Source organism: Columba livia, chromosome 2, assembly GCF_036013475.1.
Source record: "Columba livia isolate bColLiv1 breed racing homer chromosome 2, bColLiv1.pat.W.v2, whole genome shotgun sequence".
NCBI classification, from domain to species: domain Eukaryota; kingdom Metazoa; phylum Chordata; class Aves; order Columbiformes; family Columbidae; genus Columba; species Columba livia.
The window spans coordinates 162,197,081-162,222,030 of record NC_088603.1 but is presented as its reverse complement, the minus strand read 5'-3'; the positions used below and the strand labels follow the sequence as shown (position 1 = coordinate 162,222,030).

The 24,950-nt window shown below is 66.5% G+C and overlaps 1 protein-coding gene across 1 annotated transcript in view; it reads right to left on the bottom strand.

The window, feature by feature from the left end:
• Nucleotides 1-15,565, bottom strand: part of TONSL (tonsoku like, DNA repair protein) — a 50,805-nt gene extending 35,240 nt beyond the window's left edge. Inside the window, 11 exon segments of the mRNA XM_065054678.1 lie at nt 450-575; nt 2,805-2,957; nt 3,047-3,186; nt 8,194-8,308; nt 8,399-8,506; nt 8,508-8,571; nt 12,651-12,780; nt 12,870-13,104; nt 13,194-13,336; nt 14,793-14,888; nt 15,496-15,565. Coding sequence (XP_064910750.1) covers nt 450-575; nt 2,805-2,957; nt 3,047-3,186; nt 8,194-8,308; nt 8,399-8,506; nt 8,508-8,571; nt 12,651-12,780; nt 12,870-13,104; nt 13,194-13,336; nt 14,793-14,888; nt 15,496-15,520 — 1,335 coding nt within the window. The 5' untranslated portion in view covers nt 15,521-15,565.
• Between the last annotated feature and the right edge of the window lie 9,385 nt (nt 15,566-24,950).

The window sequence follows — 24,950 nt, the reverse complement described above, 5'->3', positions numbered from 1 at the left end:
TGGGTCCCTGGGGGGGCTCATCAAGTCTCTGGGGGATTCTTGGGTCTCTGGGGGGTTCTTGGGTCCCTGGGGGGGCTCATTAGGTCTCTGGGGGGGTTCTTGGGTCCCTGGGGGGGCTCATCAAGTCTCTGGGGGATTCTTGGGTCTCTGGGGGGGTTCTTGGGTCCCTGGGGGGCTCATAAGGTCTCTGGGGGGGTTTCTTGGGTGTCTGGGGGTGGGTCAGTGAGGCTGGGGGCGATTCTTGGGTCCTTGGGGGCATCAGTGGGTCTGGGGGAGCTTCTTGGGTGCCTGGGGGGTCACTGGGGCTGGGGGGGGTTCTTGGGTATCTGGGGGGGCCCATCAGGTCTCTAGAGGGGTCAGTGGGTCTGGGGGGGTTCTTGGGTGTCTGGGGGGGGGTAATTGGGTCTGTGTGTCTCAGAAAGGGGGATCCCCATCCCTGTCCCCCCCACCTGCAGCCGGGGGTCCCCAGCACTCTCGGCTCGAGCCAGCGCGGTGTCCAGGCAGGAGCGGAGCTGGTCTGGGGGGGTCCCGGCCTCCCCCATGGCCAGTGCCATCCGCAGCCACGTCCGGCCCTCCTGGGAACACGGGGGGGGGTCACACTGGGCTGGGGGGGGGACATGGAGACCCCCCGTGGGGTCCCACACCAGCCATGGACCCCCAAGGAATGGGGGATCCCACTCAATGAGTCCCCCCAGCACCCCAAGAGCCACCCAAAGCCCCCTCCAGCACCCCAAGAACCCCCCCAGCACCCAAATTAACCCCCCCCAGATCCCCACCAGCTTCAAATAAACCCCCGTCCCCTGATAAACCCCCCAGGGCCCAAATGAGCCCCCCCAGCACCCCAAGAACCGCCCCAAATTCCCCAAGAAGCCCCCCCAGAGCTCCCCCCATCCCTCAATGAACCCCTCAGCACCCCAAGAAACCCCCTGAGCCCCCCCAGACACCCAAAAAGCCCCCAGACACCCCCACCCGGATCCCAATAAGCCCCCCCCCAAGGTGCCAGGTAGGCCCCCCAGGGCCCAAATGAGCCCCCCAGGGCCCCAATAAGCCCCCAAAAGCCCCTAATTAACCCCTCCAGGGCCCCAATGAGCTCCCCCAGCACCCCAAGAGCCACCCAAAGCCCCCTCCAGCACCCCAAGAACCCCCCCAGCACCCAAATTAACCGCCCCCAGATCCCCACCAGCTTCAAATAAACCCCCATCCCCTGATAAACCCCCCAGGGCCCAAATGAGCCCCCCCAGCACCCCAAGAACCGCCCCGAATTCCCCAAGAAGCCCCCCCAGAGCTCCCCCCATCCCTCAATGAACCCCTCAGCACCCCAAGAAACCCCCTGAGCCCCCCCAGACACCCAAAACGCCCCCAGACACCCCCCCGGATCCCAATAAGCCCCCCCACAAGGTGACAGGTAGCCCCCCCAGGGCCCAAATGAGCCCCCCCAGGGCCCCAATAAGCCCCCCAATAGCCCCTAATTAACCCCTCCAGGGCCCCAATGAGCTCCCCCAGCACCCCAAGAGCCACCCAAGCCCCTCCAGCACCCCAAGACCCCCCCCAGCGCCCAAATTAACCCCCCCCAGATCCCCACCAGCTTCAAATAAACCCCCTCAGGGACCCTCCGTCCCCTAATAAACCCCCCAGGGCCCAAATGAGCCCCCCAGCACCCCAAGAACCGCCCCGAATTCCCCAAGAAGCCCCCCCAGAGCTCCCCCCATCCCTCAATGAACCCCTCAGCACCCCAAGAAACCCCCTGAGCCCCCCCAGACACCCAAAAAGCCCCCAGACGCCCCCCCCTGGATCCCAATAAGCCCCCCCCCAAGGTGCCAGGTAGCCCCCCCAGGGCCCAAATGAGCCCCCCAGGGCCCCAATAAGCCCCCCAATACCCCTAATTAACCCCTCCAGGGCCCAAATGAGCTCCCCCAGCACCCCAAGAGCCACCCAAAGCCCCCTCCGGCACCCAAGAACCCCCCCAGCGCCCAAATTAACCCCCCCAGATCCCCACCAGCTTCAAACAAACCCCCTCAGGGACCCTCCGTCCCCTGATAAACCCCCCAGGGCCCAAATGAGCCCCCCCCAGCACCCCAAGAACCGCCCCGAATTCCCCAAGAAGCCCCCCCAGAGCTCCCCCCATCCCTCAATGAACCCCTCAGCACCCCAAGAAACCCCCTGAGCCCCCCCAGACACCCAAAAAGCCCCAGACACCCCCCCCCCGGATCCCAATAAGCCCCCCACAAGGTGCCAGGTAGCCCCCCCAGAGCCAAAATGAGCCCCCCAGGGCCCCAATAAGCCCCCCAAAAGCCCCTAATTAACCCCTCCAGGGCCCCAATGAGCTCCCCCAGCACCCCAAGAGCCACCCAAAGCCCCCTCCAGCACCCCAAGAACCCCCCCAGCGCCCTAATTAACCCCCCCAGATCCCCACCAGCTTCAAATAAACCCCCTCAGGGACCCTCCGTCCCCTGATAAACCCCCCAGGGCCCAAATGAGCCCCCCCAGCACCCCAAGAACCGCCCCAAATTCCCCAACAAGCCCCCCCAGAGCTCCCCCCATCCCTCAATGAACCCCTCAGCACCCCAAGAAACCCCCTGAGCCCCCCCAGACACCCAAAAAGCCCCCAGACGCCCCCCCCGGATCCCAATAGGCCCCCCCACAAGGTGCCAGGTAGCCCACCCAGGGCCCAAATGAGCCCCCCAGGGCCCCTATAAGCCCCCCAATAGCCCCTAATTAACCCCTCCAGGGCCCCAATGAGCTCCCCCAGCACCCCAAGAGCCACCTCCCAGGGCCCCCCAGTGCCCAAATGAGCCCCCCCTCACCTCCAGCGCGTCCCCGCGGTGCAGCGCCAGCTCCTCCCGGTAATGCTGCAGCGCCCGCTCGTGGTCCCCAAGGTCCCCAAAGGTGGTGGCCAGGGACACGTGGATCACGGCCACTTCCCCCGGCGGCCGCCCCAGCTCCTGTGCCAGCCCCAGCTGCACCCCCGGGGACCCCCTGTTAGTGGGGACACCCCATGGGGACACCCCCAAACCCTCCTGTGTGTGTGTGTGTCCCCTGGTGTCACCTGGCGCTGGTAGCACTGGACGGCACGGTCGAAGTCCCCATGTTTGGAGAAGGTGTCCCCAAGCTGCTCGCAGAGGGACAAAGCCACCGCCGGGTCCCCCGCCTCCTCCAGAGCCTCCTGCAGCCGTGTCACCTTGGTGGCTGCAAGGGGGGGACAGAGGGGACGTGGCGGGGACACCCAGAGACACCCCACAGGGTGGGGGGTGGTGTCCCCTCAAGTGTCACCTGGGGGACACTGTGCCCCTGGGGACACTAGAGCATTCCTGAGGACATTGTCCCACTCCTGGGGACACTGTCCTACCCCTGGGGAGATCACCCTGCCCTTGGGGACACTGTCCCACCCCTGGGGACACTGTCCTATCCCTGGGGAGATCACCCTGCCCTTGGGGACACTGTCCCACCCCTGGGGACACTAAGCCATTCCTGGGGACACTGTCCCACCCCTGGGGACATCACCCTGCCATTCGGGACACCATCCCACCCCTAGGGACACTGTCCTGCCCTTGGGGACATTGTCCCACCCCTGGGGACACAATCCTTTCCCTGTCCCCTTGTGTCCCTTATCTGTACTCACACAGAACAGGGGACAGAGCCAGCAGCCCCTCAGGCCATTGTCCCTCCCCTGGGGACATTGTCCTGCCTCTTGGGACACTGCCCCACTCCTGGGGACGTTATCCTGCCTCTAGGGACATTGTCCTACCTCTGGTGACACTGTCCTACCCTTGGGGACATCACCTGGCCCTTGGGTCCCACCCCTGGGACACTAAGTCATCCCTGTGGACATCAACCTGCCCTTGGAGACACTGTCCCTCCTCCGGGGACACCATGGCATCCTTGGGGACACTGTCCATCTCTGGGGACACCTCCGCGTCCCTAGTGACCCCGTGCCTGTCCCCAACTAACCATATCGCAGGCAGGGGCACAGGAGCCGGTGCTGCCAGGGTTGCTGGGCTTGTCTCACCCCTGGGGACATTGTCCCTGTCCCCAGCTCACTGTCCCTGTCCCCAGCTCACCGTATTGCAGGCAGGAGCCACAGGAGCTGGCGCTGCCAGGGCTGCCACGCTCGTCCCACCCCTGGGGACACCAACCTTCCCATGGGGACCCTGTCCCACCCCTGGGGACACCGAGTCGCCCCTGGGGACCCCATCCCACCCCTGGGGACACCGAGTCGCCCCTGGGGACACTGTCCCTGTCCCCAACTCCCTGTCCCTGTCCCCAGCTCACCGTATCGCAGGCAGGAGCCACAGGAGCTGGCGCTGCAGGGCTGCCGCGCTCATCCCACCCCTGGGGACACCAACCTTCCCGTGGGGACCCCGTCCCACCGCTGGGGACACCGAGTCGCCCCTGGGGACCCCATCCCTGTCCCAACTCCCTGTTTCGTCCCAGCTCACCGTATCACAGGCAGGAGCCACAGGAGCTGGCACTGCCAGGGCTGCCGCGCTCGTCCCACCCCTGGGGACACCAGCCCTCCCGTGGGGACCCTGTCCCACCGCTGGGGACACCGAGTCGCCCCTGGGGACCCCATCCCTGTCCCAACTCCCTGTCCCTGTGCCCAGCTCACCGTATCACAGGCAGGAGCCACAGGAGCTGGCGCTGCCAGGGCTGCCGCGCTCGTCCCACCCCTGGGGACACCAACCTTCCCATGGGGACCCTGTCCCACCCCTGGGGACACTAACTCGCCCCTGGGGACCCCGTCCCACCGCTGGGGACACCGAGTCGCCCCTGGGGACCCCGTCCCTGTCCCCAGTTCACCGTATCACAGGCGGGCGCGCAGGAGCTGGCGCTGCCAGGGCTGCCACGCTCGTCCCACCCCTGGGGACACCAACCTTCCCGTGGGGACCCTGTCCCACCCTTGGGGACACCGAGTCGCCCCTGGGGACCCCGTCCCTGTCCCCAGTTCACCGTATCGCAGGCGGGGACGCGGGAGCTGGCACTGCCAGGGCTGCCGCGCTCGTTCCACCCCTGGGGACACCAACCTTCCCGTGGGGACCCCGTCCCACCCCTGGGGACACCAAGTCACCCCTAGGGACCCCGTCCCTGTCCCCAACTCCCTGTCCCTGTGCCCAGTTCACCGTATCGCAGGCAGGAGCCACAGGAGCTGGCACTGCCAGGGCTGACGCGCTCGTCCCACCTCTGGGGACACCAACCTTCCATGGGGACCCTGTCCCACCCTTGGGGACACCGAGTCGCCCCTGGGGACCCCGTCCCTGTCCCCAACTCCCTGTTCCGTCCCCAGCTCACCGTATTGCAGGCAGGAGCCACAGGGGCTGGCGCTGCCAGAGCTGCTGCGTTCGTCCCACCCCTGGGGACACCAACCTTCCCACGGGGACCCCTGTCCCACCCCTGGGGACACCGAGTCGCCCTGGGGACCCCGTCCTGTCCCTGTCCCCACCTCACCGTATCACAGGTGGGCGCGCAGGAGCTGGCGCTGCAGGGCTGCCACGCTCGTCCCACCCCTGGGGACACCAACCTTCCCATGGGGACCCTGTCCCACCCTGGGGACACCGAGTCGCCCCTGGGGACCCCATCCCTGTCCCCAGCTCACCATATCGCAGGCGGGCGCGCAGGAGCTGGCACTGCCAGGGCTGCCGCACTCGTCCACCCCTGGGGACACCAACCTTCCCGTGGGGACCCCGTCCCACCCCTGGGGACACCAAGTCACCCCTAGGGACCCCGTCCCTGTCCCCAACTCCTGTCCCTGTGCCCAGTTCACCGTATCGCAGGCAGAAGCCACATGGGCTGGCACTGCCAGGGCTGACGCGCTCGTCCCACCCCTGGGGACACCAACCTTCCCACGTGGACCCTGTCCCACCCCTGGGGACACCGAGTCGCCCCTGGGGACCCCATCCCTGTCCCCAGCTCACCGTATCGCAGGCGGGGACGCAGGAGCTGGCACTGCCAAGGCTGCCGCGCTCGTCCCACCCCTGGGACACCAACCTTCCCGTGGGGACCCCGTCCCACCGCTGGGGACACCGAGTCGCCCCTGGGGACCCCGTCCTGTCCCTGTCCCCAGCTCACCGTATCACAGGCGGGCGCGCAGGAGCTGGCACTGCCAGGGCTGCCATGCTCATCTCACCCCTGGGGACACCAACCTTCCCGTGGGGACCCTGTCCCACCCCTGGGGACACCGAGTCGCCCCTGGGGACCCCGTCCTGTCCCTGTCCCCAGCTCACCGTATCACAGGCGGGGCGCGCAGGAGCTGGCACTGCCAGGGCTGCCGTGCTCATCCCACCCCTGGGGACACCAACCTTCCCGTGGGGACCCTGTCACACCCCTGGGGACACCAAGTCACCCCTGGGGACCCCATCCCTGTCCCCAGCTCACCGTATCGCAGGCGGGGACGCGGGAGCTGGCACTGCCAAGGCTGCCGCGCTCGTTCCACCCCTGGGGACACCAACCTTCCATGGGGACCCTGTCCCACCCCTGGGGACACCAAGTCACCCCTAGGGACCCCGTCCCTGTCCCAACTCCCTGTCCCTGTGCCCAGTTCACCGTATCGGAGGCAGGAGCCACAGGAGCTGGCGCTGCCAGGGCTGCCGCACTCGTCCCACCCCTGGGGACACCAACCTTCCCATGGGACCCTGTCCCACCCCTGGGGACACTGACTCGCCCCTGGGGACCCCGTCCCTGTCCCCAACTCCCTGTTCCGTCCCCAGCTCACCGTATCGCAGGCAGGAGCCACAGGAGCTGGCGCTGCCAGGGCTGCTGCGTTCGTCCCACCCCTGGGGACACCAACCTTCCCACGGGGACCCCGTCCCACCCCTGGGGACACCGAGTCGCCCCTGGGACACTGTCCCTGTCCCCAACTCCCTGTCCCTGTCCCAGTTCACCGTATCGCAGGCAGAAGCCACAGGAGCTGGCGCTGCCAGGGCTGCCGCGCTCGTCCACCCCTGGGGACACCAACCTTCCCATGGGGACCCTGTCCCACCCCTGGGGACACCGAGTCGCCCCTGGGACCCCGTCCCTGTCTCCAACTCCCTGTCCCTGTCCCAGCTCACCGTATCACAGGCGGGCGCGCAGGAGCTGGCGCTGCCAGGGCTGCACGCTCATGCCACCCTGGGGACACCAACCTTCCCACGGGGACCCTGTCCCACCCTTGGGGACACCGAATTGCCCCTGGGGACCCCATCCCACCCCTGGGGACACCGAGTCGCCCCTGGGGACCCCGTCCCTGTCCCCAACTCCCTGTTCCGTCCCCAGCTCACCGTATTGCAGGCAGGAGCCACAGGGGCTGGCGCTGCCAGGGCTGCTGCGTTCGTCCCACCCCTGGGGACACCAACCTTCCCGCGGGGACCCTGTCCCACCGCTGGGGACACCGAGTCGCCCCTGGGGACCCTGTCCCTGTCCCCAGCTCACCGTATCGCAGGCAGGAGCCACAGGAGCTGGCACTGCCAGGGCTGCCGCGCTCGTCCCACCCCTGGGGACACCGAGTCTCCCCTGGGGACCCCGTCCCTGTCCCCAGTTCACCGTATCGCAGGCGGGGACGCGGGAGCTGGCACTGCCAGGGCTGCCGCGCTCGTTCCACCCCTGGGGACACCAACCTTCCCGTGGGGACCCCGTCCCACCCCTGGGGACACCAAGTCACCCCTAGGGACCCCGTCCCTGTCCCCAACTCCCTGTCCCTGTGCCCAGTTCACCGTATCGCAGGCAGGAGCCACAGGAGCTGGCACTGCCAGGGCTGACGCGCTCGTCCCACCTCTGGGGACACCAACCTTCCCATGGGGACCCTGTCCCACCCTTGGGGACACCGAGTCGCCCCTGGGGACCCCGTCCCTGTCCCCAACTCCCTGTTCCGTCCCCAGCTCACCGTATTGCAGGCAGGAGCCACAGGGGCTGGCGCTGCCAGAGCTGCTGCGTTCGTCCCACCCCTGGGGACACCAACCTTCCCACGGGGACCCTGTCCCACCGCTGGGGACACCGAGTCGCCCCTGGGGACCCCGTCCCACCCCTGGGGACACCGAGTTGTCCCTGGGGACCCCGTCCCTGTCCCCAGTTCACCGTATCACAGGTGGGCGCGCAGGAGCTGGCGCTGCCAGGGCTGCCACGCTCGTCCCACCGCTGGGGACACCAACCTTCCCATGGGGACCCTGTCCCACCCTTGGGGACACCGAGTCGCCCCTGGGGACCCCGTCCCTGTCCCCAGCTCACCATATCGCAGGCGGGAGCGCAGGAGCTGGCGCTGCCAAGGCTGCCGCGCTCCCAGCGCGTGGGCTCGTCTCAGCGCCCGCTTGGCTGCTCCGAAGTCCCCGAGACTCAGCAGCACCTGGTGACAACGGCCACATGCGTCACCGGGGACCCCAGATCCCACTCGGCGGGGGGGGACACAGGGGGTGCACGCCCCCCCAGCACCCACCTGGCCGGTGCTGCTGCAGCAGTCGCTCTCCAGCGCCGGATCGCGCAGTTTGCGGGCGCAGTCGCGCGCCCGGGCCAGGCAGCGCAGGGCCCCCCCCGGCTGCCCCCCCCCGCAGCCGCAGGTGCCCCAGGTTGAAGTATGCGCGGTACAGGTCCTCGGCCAGCTGGCCCTGCCTGCCACGGGGTCATTGTCACCTCCCCGGGTCACACACACCCGCCCCTGCCTGGCACTGGGGTCACTGTCACCCCCAAACCCGCCCCTGCCTGGCACTGGGGTCACTGTCACCCCCAAACCCACCCCTGCCTGGCACTGGGGTCACTGTCACCCCCAAACCCGCCCCTGCCTGGCACTGGGGTCACTGTCACCCCCAAACCCGCCCCTGCCTGGCTCTGGGGTCACTGTCACCTCCCAAACCCACCCCTGCCTGCCACTGGGGTCACTGTCACCCCCAAACCCACTCTTGCCTGGCTCTGGGGTCACTGTCACCCCCAAACCCACTCTTGCCTGGCACTGGGGTCACTGTCACCCCCAAACCCACCCCTGCCTGGCACTGGGGTCACTGTCACCCCCAAACCCCCCCCTGCCTGGCACTGGGGTCACTGTCACCCCCAAACCCCCCCCTGCCTGGCACTGGGGTCACTGTCACCCCCAAACCCGCCCCTGCCTGGCACTGGGGTCACTGTCACCCCCAAACCCGCCCCTGCCTGCCACTGGGGTCACTGTCACCCCCAAACCCTCCCCTGCCTGGCAATGGGGTCACTGTCACCCCCAAACCCGCCCCTGCCTGGCACTGGGGTCACTGTCACCCCCAAACCCACTCTTGCCTGGCACTGGGGTCACTGTCACCCCCAAACCCACCGCTGCCTGTACATGGAACCATTGTCACCCCGCTGCATCCCCCAAACCCGCCCCTGCCTGGCACTGGGGTCACTGTCACCCCCAAACCCACCCCTGCCTGCCACTGGGGTCACTGTCACCCCCAAACCCGCCCCTGCCTGGCACTGGGGTCACTGTCACCCCCAAACCCTCCCCTGCCTGCCACTGGGGTCACTGTCACCCCCAAACCCGCCCCTGCCTGGCACTGGGGTCACTGTCACCCCCAAACCCACCCCTGCCAGGCACTGGGGTCACTGTCACCCCCAAACCCACCCCTGCCTGCCACTGGGGTCACTGTCACCCCCAAACCCGTCCCTGCCTGGCACTGGGGTCACTGTCACCCCCAAACCCACTCTTGCCTGGCACTGGGGTCACTGTCACCCCCAAACCCGCCCCTGCCTGGCACTGGGATCACTGTCACCCCCAAACCCACCCCTGCCTGGCACTGGGGTCACTGTCACCCCCAAACCCATCCCTGCCTGGCACTGGGGTCACTGTCACCCACAAACCCGCCCCTGCCTGGCACTGGGGTCACTGTCACCCCCAAACCCACTCTTGCCTGGCACTGGGGTCACTGTCACCCCCAAACCCGTCCCTGCCTGGCACTGGGGTCACTGTCACCCCCAAACCCACCCCTGCCTGCCACTGGGGTCACTGTCACCCCCAAACCCACCCCTGCCTGGCACTGGGGTCACTGTCACCCCCAAACCCACCCCTGCCTGCCACTGGGGTCACTGTCACCCCCAAACCCACCCCTGCCTGGCACTGGGGTCACTGTCACCCCAAACCCACTCTTGCCTGGCACTGGGGTCACTGTCACCCCCAAACCCACCCCTGCCTGGCACTGGGGTCACTGTCACCCCCAAACCCACCCCTGCCTGGCACTGGGGTCACTGTCACCCCCAAACCCACCCCTGCCTGCCACTGGGGTCACTGTCACCCCCAAACCCACCCCTGCCTGGCACTGGGGTCACTGTCACCCCCAAACCCCCCCCTGCCTGGCACTGGGGTCACTGTCACCCCCAAACCCACCCCTGCCTGGCACTGGGGTCACTGTCACCCCCAAACCCACCCCTGCCTGGCACTGGGGTCACTGTCACCCCCAAACCTACCCTTGCCTGCCACTGGGGTCACTGTCACCCCCAAACCCTCCCCTGCCTGGCACTGGGGTCACTGTCACCCCCAAACCCACCCCTGCCTGGCACTGGGGTCACAGTCACCCCCAAACCCACCCCTGCCTGGCACTGGGGTCACTGTTACCCCCAAACCCACCCCTGCCTGGCTGTGGGGTCACTGTCACCCCCAAACCCACTCTTGCCTGGCACTGGGGTCACTGTCACCCCCAAACCCACCCCTGCCTGGCACTGGGGTCACAGTCACCCCCAAACCTGCCCCTGCCTGGCACTGGGGTCACTGTAACCTCCCAAACCCACCCCTGCCTGCCACTGGGGTCACTGTCACCCCCAAACCCACCCCTGCCTGCCACTGGGGTCACTGTCACCCCCAAACCCACCCCTGCCTGCCACTGGGGTCACTGTCACCCCCAAACCCGCCCCTGCCTGGCAATGGGGACACTGTCACCCCCAAACCCACCCCTGCCTGCCACTGGGGTCACTGTCACCCCCAAACCCGCCCCTGCCTGGCACTGGGGTCACTGTCACCTCCCAAACCCGCCCCTGCCTGGCACTGGGGTCACTGTCACCTCCCAAACCCACCCCTGCCTGCCACTGGGGTCACTGTCACCCCCAAACCCGCCCCTGCCTGGCACTGGGGTCACTGTCACCTCCCAAACCCGCCCCTGCCTGGCACTGGGGTCACTGTCACCTCCCAAACCCACCCCTGCCTGGCACTGGGGTCACTGTCACCCCCAAACCCACCCCTGCCTGCCACTGGGGTCACTGTCACCCCCAAACCCACCCCTGCCTGGCACTGGGGTCACTGTCACCCCAAACCCACTCTTGCCTGGCACTGGGGTCACTGTCACCCCCAAACCCACCCCTGCCTGGCACTGGGGTCACTGTCACCCCCAAACCCACTCTTGCCTGGCACTGGGGTCACTGTCACCCCCCAAACCCACCCCTGCCTGGCACTGGGGTCACTGTCACCCCCAAACCCCCCCCTGCCTGGCACTGGGGTCACTGTCACCCCCAAACCCACCCCTGCCTGGCACTGGGGTCACTGTCACCCCCAAACCCACCCCTGCCTGGCACTGGGGTCACTGTCACCCCCAAACCTACCCTTGCCTGCCACTGGGGTCACTGTCACCCCCAAACCCTCCCCTGCCTGGCACTGGGGTCACTGTCACCCCCAAACCTACCCTTGCCTGCCACTGGGGTCACTGTCACCCCCAAACCCGTCCCTGCCTGGCACTGGGATCACAGTCACCCCCAAACCCGCCCCTGCCTGGCACTGGGGTCACTGTTACCCCCAAACCCACCCCTGCCTGGCTGTGGGGTCACTGTCACCCCCAAACCCACTCTTGCCTGGCACTGGGGTCACTGTCACCCCCAAACCCACCCCTGCCTGGCACTGGGGTCACAGTCACCCCCAAACCTGCCCCTGCCTGGCACTGGGGTCACTGTAACCTCCCAAACCCACCCCTGCCTGCCACTGGGGTCACTGTCACCCCCAAACCCACCCCTGCCTGCCACTGGGGTCACTGTCACCCCCAAACCCGCCCCTGCCTGGCACTGGGGTCACTGTCACCCCCAAACCCACCCCTGCCTGGCACTGGGATCACAGTCACCCCCAAACCCGCCCCTGCCTGGCACCGGGATCACTGTCACCCCCAAACCCACCCCTGCCTGGCACTGGGATCACTGTCACCCCCAACCCCCCCCCTGCCTGGCACTGGGATCACAGTCACCCCCAAACCCGCCCCTGCCTGGCACCGGGATCACTGTCACCCCCAAACCCGCCCCTGCCTGGCTCTGGGGTCACTGTCACCCCCAAACCCGCCCCTGCCTGGCTCTGGGGTCACTGTCACCCCCAAACCCACTCTTGCCTGGCACTGGGGTCACCGTCACCCCCAAAACCCCCCCCTGCCTGGCACTGGGGTCACTGTCACCCCCAAACCCACTCTTGCCTGGCACTGGGGTCACTGTCATCCCCAAAACTATTCTTGCCTGGCAATGGGGTCACTGTCACCCCCAAAACTATTCTTGCCTGGCACTGGGGTCACTGTCACCCCCAAAACTATTCTTGCCTGGCACTGGGATCACTGTCACCCCCAAACCCACTGTCACCCCCAAAACTATTCTTGCCTGGCAATGGGGTCACTGTCACCCCCAAAACTATTCTTGCCTGGCAATGGGGTCACTGTCACCTCCGTGTCCCCCAGACCCGCTGCCGGGGGCTCCTGCCCGTCCCCCCTTACTCAGCCAGGAAGATGCTTTTCTTCATGTAGTGCTCGCACTTGGCCGCATCCCTCAGGCTGTCGTAGACCAGCGCCAAGTTCAAGTACAGCCGCGTCCTCATCTCTGTCAGCTCCCGCCTGGACACGCTTCCTGGGGACAAAACAGCCACACTGGGAGGTGACAAATCCCCCAGTCCGGGGCTGGAAAACCCACCCCCAGCCCCCCAAGTGCCGTGTCACCTTCCAGTTTCTCCTCCACGATGGCCAAACTGGTGCGGAACGCCCGCTCAGCCTCACGCAGCGCTGCCGTGTCCCCTCCTGCCGCTTCCGTGTCCCCTCCCGTCGCTTCCGTGTCCCCCCCCGGCGCGCGGCTCTCGGCCATGAACATGTACGTGCGGCCGATGGTGGCCCAGGCGCGTTGCTGCTCCGTGTCGTCCGAGAGGGACCGCGCCAGCTCCAGGTGCTGCCGCTGGTGCTGCAGGGACGGCGAGAAGCCTCAGATCCCCCCCTCTAAATACACTTTAGACACCCCCCCCACCCCCCCCAAATAAATCTAAAGCCCACCTTCAGCGCGGCCTCGTAGTTCTCCATCTCGGCCAAGCGCTCGCCGATCTTGCGGTGAGCGACGGCGCAGCCGATGCCGTCACCTGCCGCCTCCAGCAGCCGCAGCTCCTGCCGATGCTCCTCCAGAGCCTCCTCGTAGCGGCCTGGGATGGGGAGGGTGTCAGATAGAGGGGGGGGCTCAGGAGAACCCCCCTGAGTCCCCACAGCATCCTCACAGCTCAGTTGAGGAGGGGTGGTCTGGACAATAGAGTAGTGAGGTGGGTTGCAAACTGGCTTAAGGAGAGAAGCCAGAGAGTGGTGGTCAATGGTGCGGAGTCCAGTTGGAGGCCAGTATCCAGTGCAGAGCCCCAGGGGGCACTGCTGGGGACAATATTATTCAATATATTCATTAATGATTTAGACGAGGGAATAGAGTGACTGTCAGCAAGTTTGCTGGTGACACCAAGCTGGGAGCAGTGGTGACACTGGAAGCTGTGCTGCCATCAGAGACCTGGACAGGCTGGAGAGTTGGGCAGGGAGAAATTTAATGAAATAGAACAAGAGCAAGTGTAGAGTGTTGAATCTGGGCAGGAACAACCCCAGGTTCCTGTGTAGGTTGGGAAATTACATATTAGAGAGCAGCGTAGGGGAAAGGGACCTGGGGGTGCTGGGGACAGCAGGGTGACCATGAGCCAGCACTGGGCCCTTGTGGCCAGGAAGCCAATGGGACCTGGGGTGGGTTAGAAGGGGGTGGTCAGTAGGTCAGAGAGGTTCTCCTGCCCCTCTGCTCTGCCCTTGAAAAAGGGTTTAGCTCAGATACCATCAGGATATACATGGGGAACTTATATATAATATATATATAATATGTGCAGCTGCACCACCCTGAGAACAGCTGATCTCATCTGATGTGGGAAGCTAAGCAGGGTCGGGCCCGGTCAGTACTTGGATGGGAGACCAGGTGGGAACAGCGGGTGCTGTGGGCTGAGCCAGCACTGGCCCTTGTGGCCAGGAAGCCAATGGGACCTGGGGGGGGTTAGAAGGGGTGGTCAGTAGGTCAGAGAGGTTCTCCTGCCCCTCTGCTCTGCCCTGGGGAGACCACACCTGGAATATTGTGTCCAGCTGTGGCCCCTCAGTTCCAGCAGGACAGGGAACTGCTGCAGAGAGTCCAGCGCAGCCACCAAGATGCTGGAGGGAGTGGAGCATCTCCCGTGTGAGGAAAGGCTGAGGGAGCTGGGGCTCTGGAGCTGGACAAGAGGACACTGAGGGGGGACTCATTGCTGGGGATCAAGATGGAAAGGGGCAGTGTCAGGAGGATGGAGCCAGGCTCTTCTGGTGACAACCAGGGACAGGACAAGGGGCAATGGGTGCAAACTGGAACACAGGAGGTTCCACTGCAAGAGGAGAAGCAACTTGTTGGGGTGAGGGTGGCAGAGCCTGGCCCAGGCTGCCCAGGGGGTTGTGGAGTCTCCTTCTGTGCAGACATTCCAACCCCCTGGACACCTTCCTGTGTCACCTCAGCTGGGTGTTCCTGCTCCGGGGGTTGCGCTGGATGAGCTTTGAGGTCCCTTCCAACCCCAAACACACTGTGATACTGTGAACCAACCAGCCCCCCAGACAAACCATGGCTGGCCAAGATCTCCCCGAGCTGATTGCAAAGCGCCGCCTCTTCCAGCAGGTTCCCGCCGCGCTGGGCTTTGTCCTTCGCCTTCTGCAGCTCTGGGGGGGGGACACACAGTGTGGAACCCCCCTGCCCAGCCCAGGGACCCCCCTCTCATCAGACCACCCTGTGCCCAGCACAGCTGCTTGAACCCATGGAATAGGGGGGGGCTCCGCAGCCCCCCGGGGCATGTGAGGCTTCTTGAGGCATTTAGGGGGACTCATTAGGATGCTGTGGGGGGGCCCAATGGGTCCCTGTGGGGGTTCATTGGGGGCTGGGGGAGCCCTGGAGGAGACCATTAGGTCCCATGGGGGGGTCATTTGGGGCAGTGACAAGCGGGAGGGACACATAATGGGGGGTTAAAGGGACATGGAGGGGGAAGGATTGAGGGACCAGGGGGGTGTGAGGGAGCCCGGGGGGGATGAGGGTGCCCGGGGGGGGCGGGGGATGAGGGAACCCGGGGCGGGGGGGGGATGAGGGAGCCCGGGGAGGGGGGATGAGGGGGGAGGCCCGGCAGGGGCGGGAGGGCCCGGGACCAGGGTGGCTCTGGGGTGACCAGGGTGCTCGGGAGGAGCCCCGAGGAGGCCCCGGAGAAGCTCCGGAGCCCCGTGTAGGCCCCGGTGGGCCCGTCTGGACCCGTTTGGGCCCGTTTGGACCCGGACTCACGGCGAATCTCCCGCTCCGCGCTCATCCCCCGCCGCCGTTCAACCCGCCGAACGCCGTCCGCTCCGCCCCCTCCGCCCCCATTGGCCCGCGCTCCGCACACTGCACCAATCCGCGTGGGGAAGGGAAGGAACTGGCCGTTTTCATTGGTCAGTGCGTAGAACTGAACCCGCCCCACTCCGGACAGAGCCTGGCCGCAGGGGCTGCTGGGAAGTGTGGCGGCCCGGGCGCGGGGGATGCTGGGAAGTGTGGAGCCCTGCCTGCCCCCGCCCGCTGCTCCCAGTGCCACCAGTGTCCCCAGTGTCCCCAATGTCCCCAACTGCTCCAGTGTCCTCCAGGCACCGCCCGCTGGCCCAGTAGCTCGCAGTAGCCCCTAATGCTCCCCATTACCTCCCAGCCCAGTGGCCCCAGTGTTTCCAGTACCTCCCAGTTCACTCCAGTAGCCCCAGTGCCCCCCAGTGCCCTCCATAGTCCCCAGTGCTTCTGAGCCCATTGACTCCAATGCACCCCAGTTGCTCCCAGTGCACTCCAGTAGCCCCCAGTAGCCCCCAGTGCCCCCAGTACCTCCCAGTTCACTCCAGTACCCCCAGTTCTCCCCACTGCCCCCCAGACCAGTGACTCCAGTGCGTCCCAGTACCTCCCAGTGCCCTCCAGTGTCCCCCAGCCCAGTGCCCCCAGTGCACCACATGGCCCATTTCCCCAATTCCCAGCCCCACCCCCTGTCCCCGTGCCCCATCCCACAGCCCCACGCTGTCCCCGTGTCCCCAAGTGCCACCTGGTGTTCCTGTCCCCACCCCCCTGGGGCTCAGGGATGAGAGACGGGTCACAGGGACACGGGACAGGGCTTGGGGACATGGCCTGGGGACAAGGGACAGGGCTTGGGGACATGGGATGGGGTGCAGGGACATGGGACAGGATGTGGGGATGTGGGACATGGGATATGGCTTGGGGACAAGGGACGTGGCTTGGGGATAAGGGAAAGGGAGTGGGGACAAGGGACAGGGCTTGGGGACATGGGATGGGATGGAGGGACATGGGACAGGATGTGGGGATGTGGGACATGGGATATGGCTTGGGGAGAAGGGACAGGGCTTGGGGACAAAGGACAGGGCTTGGGGACATGGGATGGGATGGAGGGATATGAGACAGGATGTGGGGATGTGGGACATGGCTTGGGGACAAGGGACATGGCTTGGGGACAAGGGACAGGGCTTGGGGACATGGGACAGGGCTTGGGGACATGGGACAGGGCTTGGGGACATGGGATGAAGTGCAGGGACATGGGACTGGGTGTGGGGATGTGGGATGGGGACAGGGCTTTGGGACAAGGGACATGGCTTGGGGACAAAGGACATGGCTTGGGGACAAGGGACAGGGCTTGGGGACATGGGATGGGGTGCAAGGACATGGGGCAGGATGTGGGGATGTCGGATGGGGACAGAGCTTGAGGACATGGGACATGGCTTGGGGACAAAGGACAGGGCTTGGGGACATGGGACATGGCTTGGGGACAAAGGACAGGGCTTGGGGACATGGGATGGGGTGCAGGGACATGGGACAGGATGTGGGGATGTGGGATGGGGACAGGGCTTGGGGACATGAGACAGGGCTTGGGGACATGTCCCCATGGTGTCCCCATCCCTCCAAGTGTCCGGGGGTTGGGGGGTGGCACCTTCACTTTGGGGACCCCCAGGGACCCCTTGCCACATCCAGGGACACCCAGGGCGACACCAGCCCCCCGTGGGACCATGGCAGTGTCCCCCCCCCACCGCTGTCCCCATCCGGGGGGACCCCCCCACAGACACCATCACCCCCTAGTTCCTCCTCAGCACCTTTATTCCCAGCCCCACACCGGGGGGGGGGGCTCAGCCCCACATTTGGGGGGGCACAGCCCCCCCATTCCACAATGGTCACTCCCCTGAGGGTGACGGGGGGACAGGCCCCCCCCAACTTAGGGGGAGCCCAATTGCACTAATTCGGGGTGTCCCCCCCTCAGACCCCATAGAGGCTCAGTGGGGGGTGCTGGGGGGCCCAGAGGGAGCCCCCCCAGCACTGTGGGGGGGCGCAGGCACAGCAGGGGAGGGGGAGCATGACGGGGGGTTGTTGGGGGTCCCACCACCCCATGGCGGGGGGGGGCGGCGGGTGCTGCGGGGGGGGACGAGGCGGATCCTGCAGGAGGCGCTCGATGGAGAAGGGGGCGCTGGGGGGGGGTGGGGATGGAGATGGGGGGTCGGGGGGCTCCGGGGGGGCGCGGGGGGGGTAGGGGTGTCCCCGCAGGATGAAGGGGGCCAGGTCCCGCGCGAAGGCGGCCGCCCCCCCCCCGCGCCACCGCCGTGTTCTGCAGCTTGAGCGCCTCGGGGGGGATGCGGCTCACGTCCACCGTCCAGTAGTTGCCCTTGGCCTTGGGCTTGGCCGGGTCCTTCAGCACCTGATGGGGTGGGGGGGCACACACAGGGGATAATGGGACCCCCCCGCCTATGGCTGCACCCCGGGAGGGGCACCCAGACCCCCCCAGACCCAGAGACCCCCATCCCAGCTGCTCCATCCCAGGGGATCCCCCCAAACCTCCTTCACCCCACCCCAGGACCCCCCCCAGCCCCTGTCCCATCGCCAGGCCCCCCCCCCCCATATTGACAGGACCCCCCCTGCACCCCAAGGACCCTGCTCCAGTCCCCCCCTGCTCCATCCCCAGGGACCCCCAAACCTTCTGCCCTGTCCCCAGACCCCTCCATCCCAAGGACCCCCAGTTAAGTTGCCCCATCCCAGGGGATCCCCCAAACCTCCTGCACCCCACCTCAGGACGCCCCCCAGCCCCTGTGCCATTGCCAGCCCCCCCCCCCATATTGACAGGACCCCCCCTGCACCCCAAGGACCCTCCCCCAGTCCCCCCCTGCTCCATCCCCAGGGACCCCCAACTATCCCAAGGGACCCTGGGGGACCCATGCAACTCTGTCACCCCTCAAGGGACCCCCCCATATGCCCCCCAACCCCAAGGCCCCCCCATCTATGAGGGGACCCCCCACCCCCTGCCCTGTCCCCAGGGACCCCATCCCAAGGACCCCCAGTTAAGTTGCCCCATCCCAGGGGATCCCCCAAACCTCCTGCACCCCACCTCAGGACCCCCCTGTCCCATCCCCAGGCCCCTCCCATATTGACAGGACCCCCCCTGCACCCCAAGGACCCTCCCCCAGTCCCCCCCTGCTCCATCCCCAGGGACCCCCAACTATCCCACGGGACCAGGGGGGACCCATCCAACTCTGTCACCCCTCAAGGGACCCCCCCATATGCCCCCCAACCCCAAGGCCCCCCCATCTATGAGGGGACCCCCCACCCCCTGCCCTGTCCCCAGGGACCCCATCCCAAGGGACCACCACCCCAAGCCCCCCCCATCCCCAGGGACCCCCATCCCGAGGGTCCCCCACACCTATACCCCCCCCAGGGTGTTCCCCCTATCCCAGGGACCCCCAGTTAAGCTGCCCCATCCCAGGGGGTCCCCCCAAACCTCCTGCCCCCCCAATCACCCCCCATCTGCCCCCATCCACAGTCATGCCCCCCCAATCCCAGGGACCCCCAAACCTCCTGCCCTGTCCCCAGACCCCCCCATCCCCAGACCCCACAGTTAAGTTGCCCCATCCCAGGGGATCCCCCCAAACCTGCTGCCCCCCCATCATCCCCCCATTCCCAGTCGTGTCCCCCCCCATCCCATGGACTCTTCCCCATCCCAGCACCCCCATCCCAAATGACCCCCAGTCCTGCTGCCCCCCCACCCCAATGGACCTCCCCCCACCCGAGTGCCCCCCACTTTGCGGGGTGTCCCCCCACCTTGGCGAAGCAGGGGTTGGAGGAGAGGTTGTGGCGGATCGAGTCCTTCCAGCCCTGGTAGCCCCCCCCGAAGAACGGGAAGAGGCGGCTGATGGCCTGGATGATCTGGGGGGGCACGGCAGCTTTGGGGGGGCAGCACCCACACAGCACCCACAGCACCCACACAGCACCCACAGGACCCACAGGACCCACAGGACCCACAGGACCCACACAGCACCCACACAGCACCCACGGAACCCACAGAACCCACAGCACCCAGAGAACCCACAGCACCCACACAGCAACCACAGACCCACAGAACCCACAGAGCACCCACAGAGCACCCACAGCACCCACAGTATCCACACAGCACTCACAGCACCCACAGCACTCACAGAACCCACAGCACTCACAGAACCCACAGCACCCACACAGCACCCACACAGCACCCACAGGACCCATGGAACCCACGGAACTCACAGCACCCACACAGCACCCACACAGCACCCACACAGCACCCACACAGCACCCACACAGCACCCACAGGACCCATGGAACCCACAGAACCCACAGCACCCAGAGAACCCACAGAACCCACAGCACCCATAGCGGTCATAGCACCCACACAGCACCCACGGAACCCACAGAACCCACAGAACCCACACAGCACCCACACAGCATCCACAGAACCCACAGCACTCACAGAACCCACAGCACCCACACAGCACCCACACAGCACCCACGGAACTCACAGAGCACCCACAGAGCACCCACAGAGCACCCGCAGTACTCACAGCACCCACAGCATCCACACAGCACCCACAGCATCCACACAGCACCCACACAGCACCCACACAGCACCCCACTGTTCCCAATACAGACCAGTATGGCTCAACATGTCACCCCAGTATTCCCAGCACAGACCAGTATGGCCCAGCAAGGCACCCCAGAGCTCCCAGTACAGCCCAGTTCTCCAGCCCTGCATCCCAGTGTTCCCAGCACAGACCAGTATGGCCCAACATGTCACCCCAGTGCTCCCAATACAGACCAGTATAGCCCAACATGTCACCCCAGTGCTCCCGGTACAGACCAGTGCCCACAGCTCACACCCCAGTGCTCCCAGTCCACCCCAGTCCCCAGCTCTGCATTCCAGTGCTCCCAGTCCATCCCAGTCCCTCACCCAGAGCTCCCAGTCCACCCCAGTCCCCAGCTCTGCATCCCAGTGCTCCCAGTCCATCCCAGTCCCTCACCCCAGTGCTCCCAGTCCATCCCAGTCCCCAGCTCTGCATCCCAGTGCTCCCAGTCCATCCCAGTCCCTCACCCAGAGCTCCCAGTCCACCCCAGTCCCCAGCTCTGCATCCCAGTGCTCCCAGTCCATCCCAGTCCCTCACCCCAGTGCTCCCAGTCCATCCCAGTCCCCAGCTCTGCATCCCAGTGCTCCCAGTCCATCCCAGTCCCTCACCCCAGTGCTCCCAGTACATCCCAGTCCCCAGCACTGCATCCCAGTGCTCCCAGTCCACCCCAGTCCCTCACCCCAGTGCTCCCAGTACATCCCAGTCCCCAGCACTGCATTCCAGTGCTCCCAGTCCAACCCAGTCCCTCACTCCAGTGCTCCCAGTCCACCCCAGTCCCCAGCTCTGCATCCCAGTGCTCCCAGTCCACCCCAGTCCCTCACCCCAGTGCTCCCAGTCCACCCCAGTCCCCAGCTCTGCATCCCAGTGCTCCCAGTCCATCCCAGTCCCACACCCAGCATTCCCACTACACCCCAGTCCCTCACCCCAGTGCTCCCAGTACTATCCCAGTCCCCAGCTCTGCATCCCAGTGCTCCCAGTCCATCCCAGTCCCCAGCTCTGCATCCCAGTGCTCCCAGTCCATCCCAGTCCCACACTCAGCATTCCCACTACACCCGTGTCCCTCACCCCAGTGCTCCCAGTCCATCCCATTCCCCAGCTCTGCATCCCAGTGCTCCCAGTCCATCCCAGTCCCTCACCCCAGAGCTCCCAGTCCACCCCAGTCCCCAGCTCTGCATCCCAGTGCTCCCAGTCCATCCCAGTCCCTCACCCCAGTGCTCCCAGTACATCCCAGTCCCCAGCTCTGCATCCCAGTGCTCCCAGTCCATCCCAGTCCCACACCCAGCATTCCCACTACACCCCAGTCCCTCACCCCAGTGCTCCCAGTCCACCCCAGTCCCCAGCGCTGCATTCCAGTGCTCCCAGTCCATCCCAGTCCCTCACCCCAGAGCTCCCAGTCCACCCCAGTCCCCAGCTCTGCATCCCAGTGCTCCCAGTCCACCCCAGTCCCTCACTCCAGTGCTCCCAGTCCATCTCAGTCCCACACCCCAGTGCTCCCAGTCCATCCTAGTCCCCAGCGCTGCATTCCAGTGCTCCCAGTCCATCCCAGTTCCTCACTCCAGTGCTCCCAGTCCATCCCTGTCCCACACCCAAGATTCCCACTACACCCCAGTCCCTCACCCCAGTGCTCCCAGTCCATCCCAGTCCCTCACCCCAGTGCTCCCAGTCCATCCCAGTCCCTCACCCCAGTGCTCCCAGTCCATCCCAGTCCCTCACCCCAGTGCTCCCAGTCCATCCCAGTCCCACACCCCAGTGCTCCCAGTCCATCCCAGTCCCAGCCCCACCACAGTGTTCGTTCGCGGGCGCAGCCCCGACGGGGCGGCCGGTGGGTCCGAGATCCCGGGGGGTCCCGGGGGTGCCGGGATACGGGTCCCGGGTTCCGAATCGAGGGGTCGTTGGGGGCTGATGGGTCGGGGGGTCCCGTAGGTGGGTGGGGGGTCCCGGGGGGGTCCCGGGGGTCGGTACCTGGGCGAGCTTGAGGCGGCGGCCGGGGGCGGCGCGGATGACGAGGGCGATGAGCGCCAGGTAGGAGTAGGGGGGCTTGGGGTGCCGGCGGTACCGCTGCCGGCCCGGCCGGGCCCCCGCCATGGCCCGGTTCGGCTCGGTTCGGCTCTGCTCTGCCGGTCCCGTCCCGGTTCGGCTCTGTTAGTCCCAGTTCAGCTCTCCCCGTCCCGGCCCCGCTCGGTTCGGCTCGAGTTTATTCGGCTCGGGTCTCTGGGCTCGGCTCGGTTCGGGTCAGTACGCGTCTCTGGGCTCGGCACTGTTCGGCTCGGTTCGGCAAAAGTCGGCTCAGCTCGGCTCTGCCCGTCCCGTCCCGGTTCAGTTCGGTTCGGATCCGTCAGTCCCGGTTCAGCTCTGCCCGTCCTGGCCCCGCTCGGGTCGGCTCGGCTCTGGTCTGTTCGGGTTGGGTCTTTGGGCTCGGCACTGTTCTGCTCGGTTCGGCAAAAGTCGGCTCAGCTCGGCTCTGCCGGTCCCGTCCGCGTTCGGTTCTGCTCAGTTCAGCTCTACTCGTCCCGCTCCGGTTCGGCTCCGCCAGTCCCGGTTCACTTCGGTTCAGCTCAGCTCGTCCCTACTCAGCTCTGCCTGTCCCGGTTCCGTTCGGTTCGGCTCAGCTCTGCCTGTCCCGGTTCAGTTCGGTTCGGCTCCGCTCGTCCCGGTTCATCTCTGCCCGTCCCGGTTCGTCTCTGCCAGGCCCGGCCCAGCTGAGCCCGACTCAGCCCGTGTCCACCCCCCTACCCCAAAGCCCCGTCTGGTCCCCGCGGGGCATCGACACGAAGGCGCCGGGTCGGGTCGGGCTTTATCAGGGGCCGGGACCCCCCGGGGCGGGCGGGGCCGGTGGGGGGTGGGCACGGGGTGGGGGGGGCTGGGCACGGGGCGGCAGGTGGGGGGCAGAGACCCGGGCGGGGGGCCAGGGCAGGTGGGGGGTAGAGCCCTGGGGCGGTTGTTGGGGGTCCTGGGGCAGGTGGGGGGTAGAGCCCTGGGGGGTTGTTGGGGGTCCTGGGGCAGGTGGGGGGTAGAGCCCCAGGGGGTTATTGGGGGGCCCTGGAACAGGTGGGGGGCAGAGCCCTGGTGACAGTGAGACCCCTGACACAGGACCCTGCTCCAGTGCCCCCAGTGCTCCCAGTGCCCACAGTGTTCCCAGTGTCCCCAGTGCCCCCAGTGCTCCCAGTGTCCCCAGTGACTCTGGCACCCCCAGTGCCCACAGTGCTCCCAGTGCCTCCAGTGCTCCCAATGTCTCCAGTGCTCCCAGTGTGCAGCCTCACAGCCCCCACCCCCACCAGTGCCCCCAGCCCCATTAGCCCCCACTGTTCCCAGTCCCGTTAACCCCACCCCCATCATCCCATGGCCCCCCAACCCTGTCCCCCCCCGGCCCCCATCACTCCCAGTCCCCATCTCTGCAGCCCCCTGTAACCCCCAGCCCCATCACCCCCATCCCTGCAGCCTCCCCATTCCCATCCCCATCACCCCCGTTCCCATCCCCATCATCCCCATAACCCCCATTCCCATCCCCATCACCCCCATTCCCATCCCCATCACCCCCATTCCCATCCCCATCTCCCCATCACCCCCATTCCCAACCCCATCACCGCTATGACCCCCATTCCCATCCCCATCTCCCCCATCACCCCCATTCCCATCCCCATCACCCCCATGACCCACATTCCCATCCTCATCACCCCCATGGCCCCCATTCTCATCGTCATCACCCCCATCACCCCCATGATCCCCATTCCCATCCCCATCACCCTCATGACCCACATTCCCATCCCCATGACCCCCATTCCCATCCCCATCACCCTATTCCCATTCCCATCCCCATGACACCCATTCCCATCCGCATCCCCATGACCCCCATTCCCATCCCCATCACCCTATTCCCATTCCCATCCCCATGACACCCATTCCCATCCCCATCACCCCCATTCTCATCCTCATCACCTCCATCACCCCCATTCCCATCCCCATGACCCCCATTCCCATCCCCATCACCCCCATTCCCATCCCCATCACCCCCATCACCCCCATTCCCATCCCCATCACCCCCATTCCCATCCCCATGACCCCGTTCCCCTCCCGCCCGCCGGTGCCGGTGCCGCCGCTCCTTTGTTGTGCAAAGGCCCCGGTGCCGCCAGTTCGGCTCCGCCACCGCCGGGGGGAACGGCCGGGGGGGCGGGGACACCATACAGGGGGTGGATGAGGAGTGGGGGTGCAAGGGGTGATGGGGGTCAGGGGTGATGGGGATGCAGGAGTGATGGGGTGTAGGGGCTGATGGGGGTGCAGGGGTCCTGGGGGTGCAGGAGTGATGGGGGTGTGGGGGTGATGGGGTTCAGGGGGTGATGGGGGTGCAGGGATGATGGGGGTGCAGGGGTGATGGGGGTGCAGGGGATGATAGGGGCCAGGGGATGATGGGGTGCAGGGGTGATGGGGGTGCAGGGGGTGATGGGGATGCAGGGATGATGGGGGTAGAGGGAGTGTGGGGTGCAGAGGATGGATGGGGGTGCAGGGATGATGGGGGTGCAGGGGTGATGGGGTTCAGGGGATGATGGGGATGCAGGGGATGGATGGGGATGCAGGGATGATGGTGCAGGGGGTGATGGGGGTGCAGGCATGGATGGGGGTGCAGGGGTGATGTGGTTGCAGGGGATGATGGTGCAGGGGTGATGGGGGTGCAGGGGGTGGTGGGGATGCAGGGATGATGGGGGTGCAGGGATAATGGGGGTGCAGGGGTGATCGGTTGCAGAGGTGATGGGGTACAGGGGATGATGGGGGTGCAGGGGTGATGGGGTGCAGGGAGTGTGGGGTGCA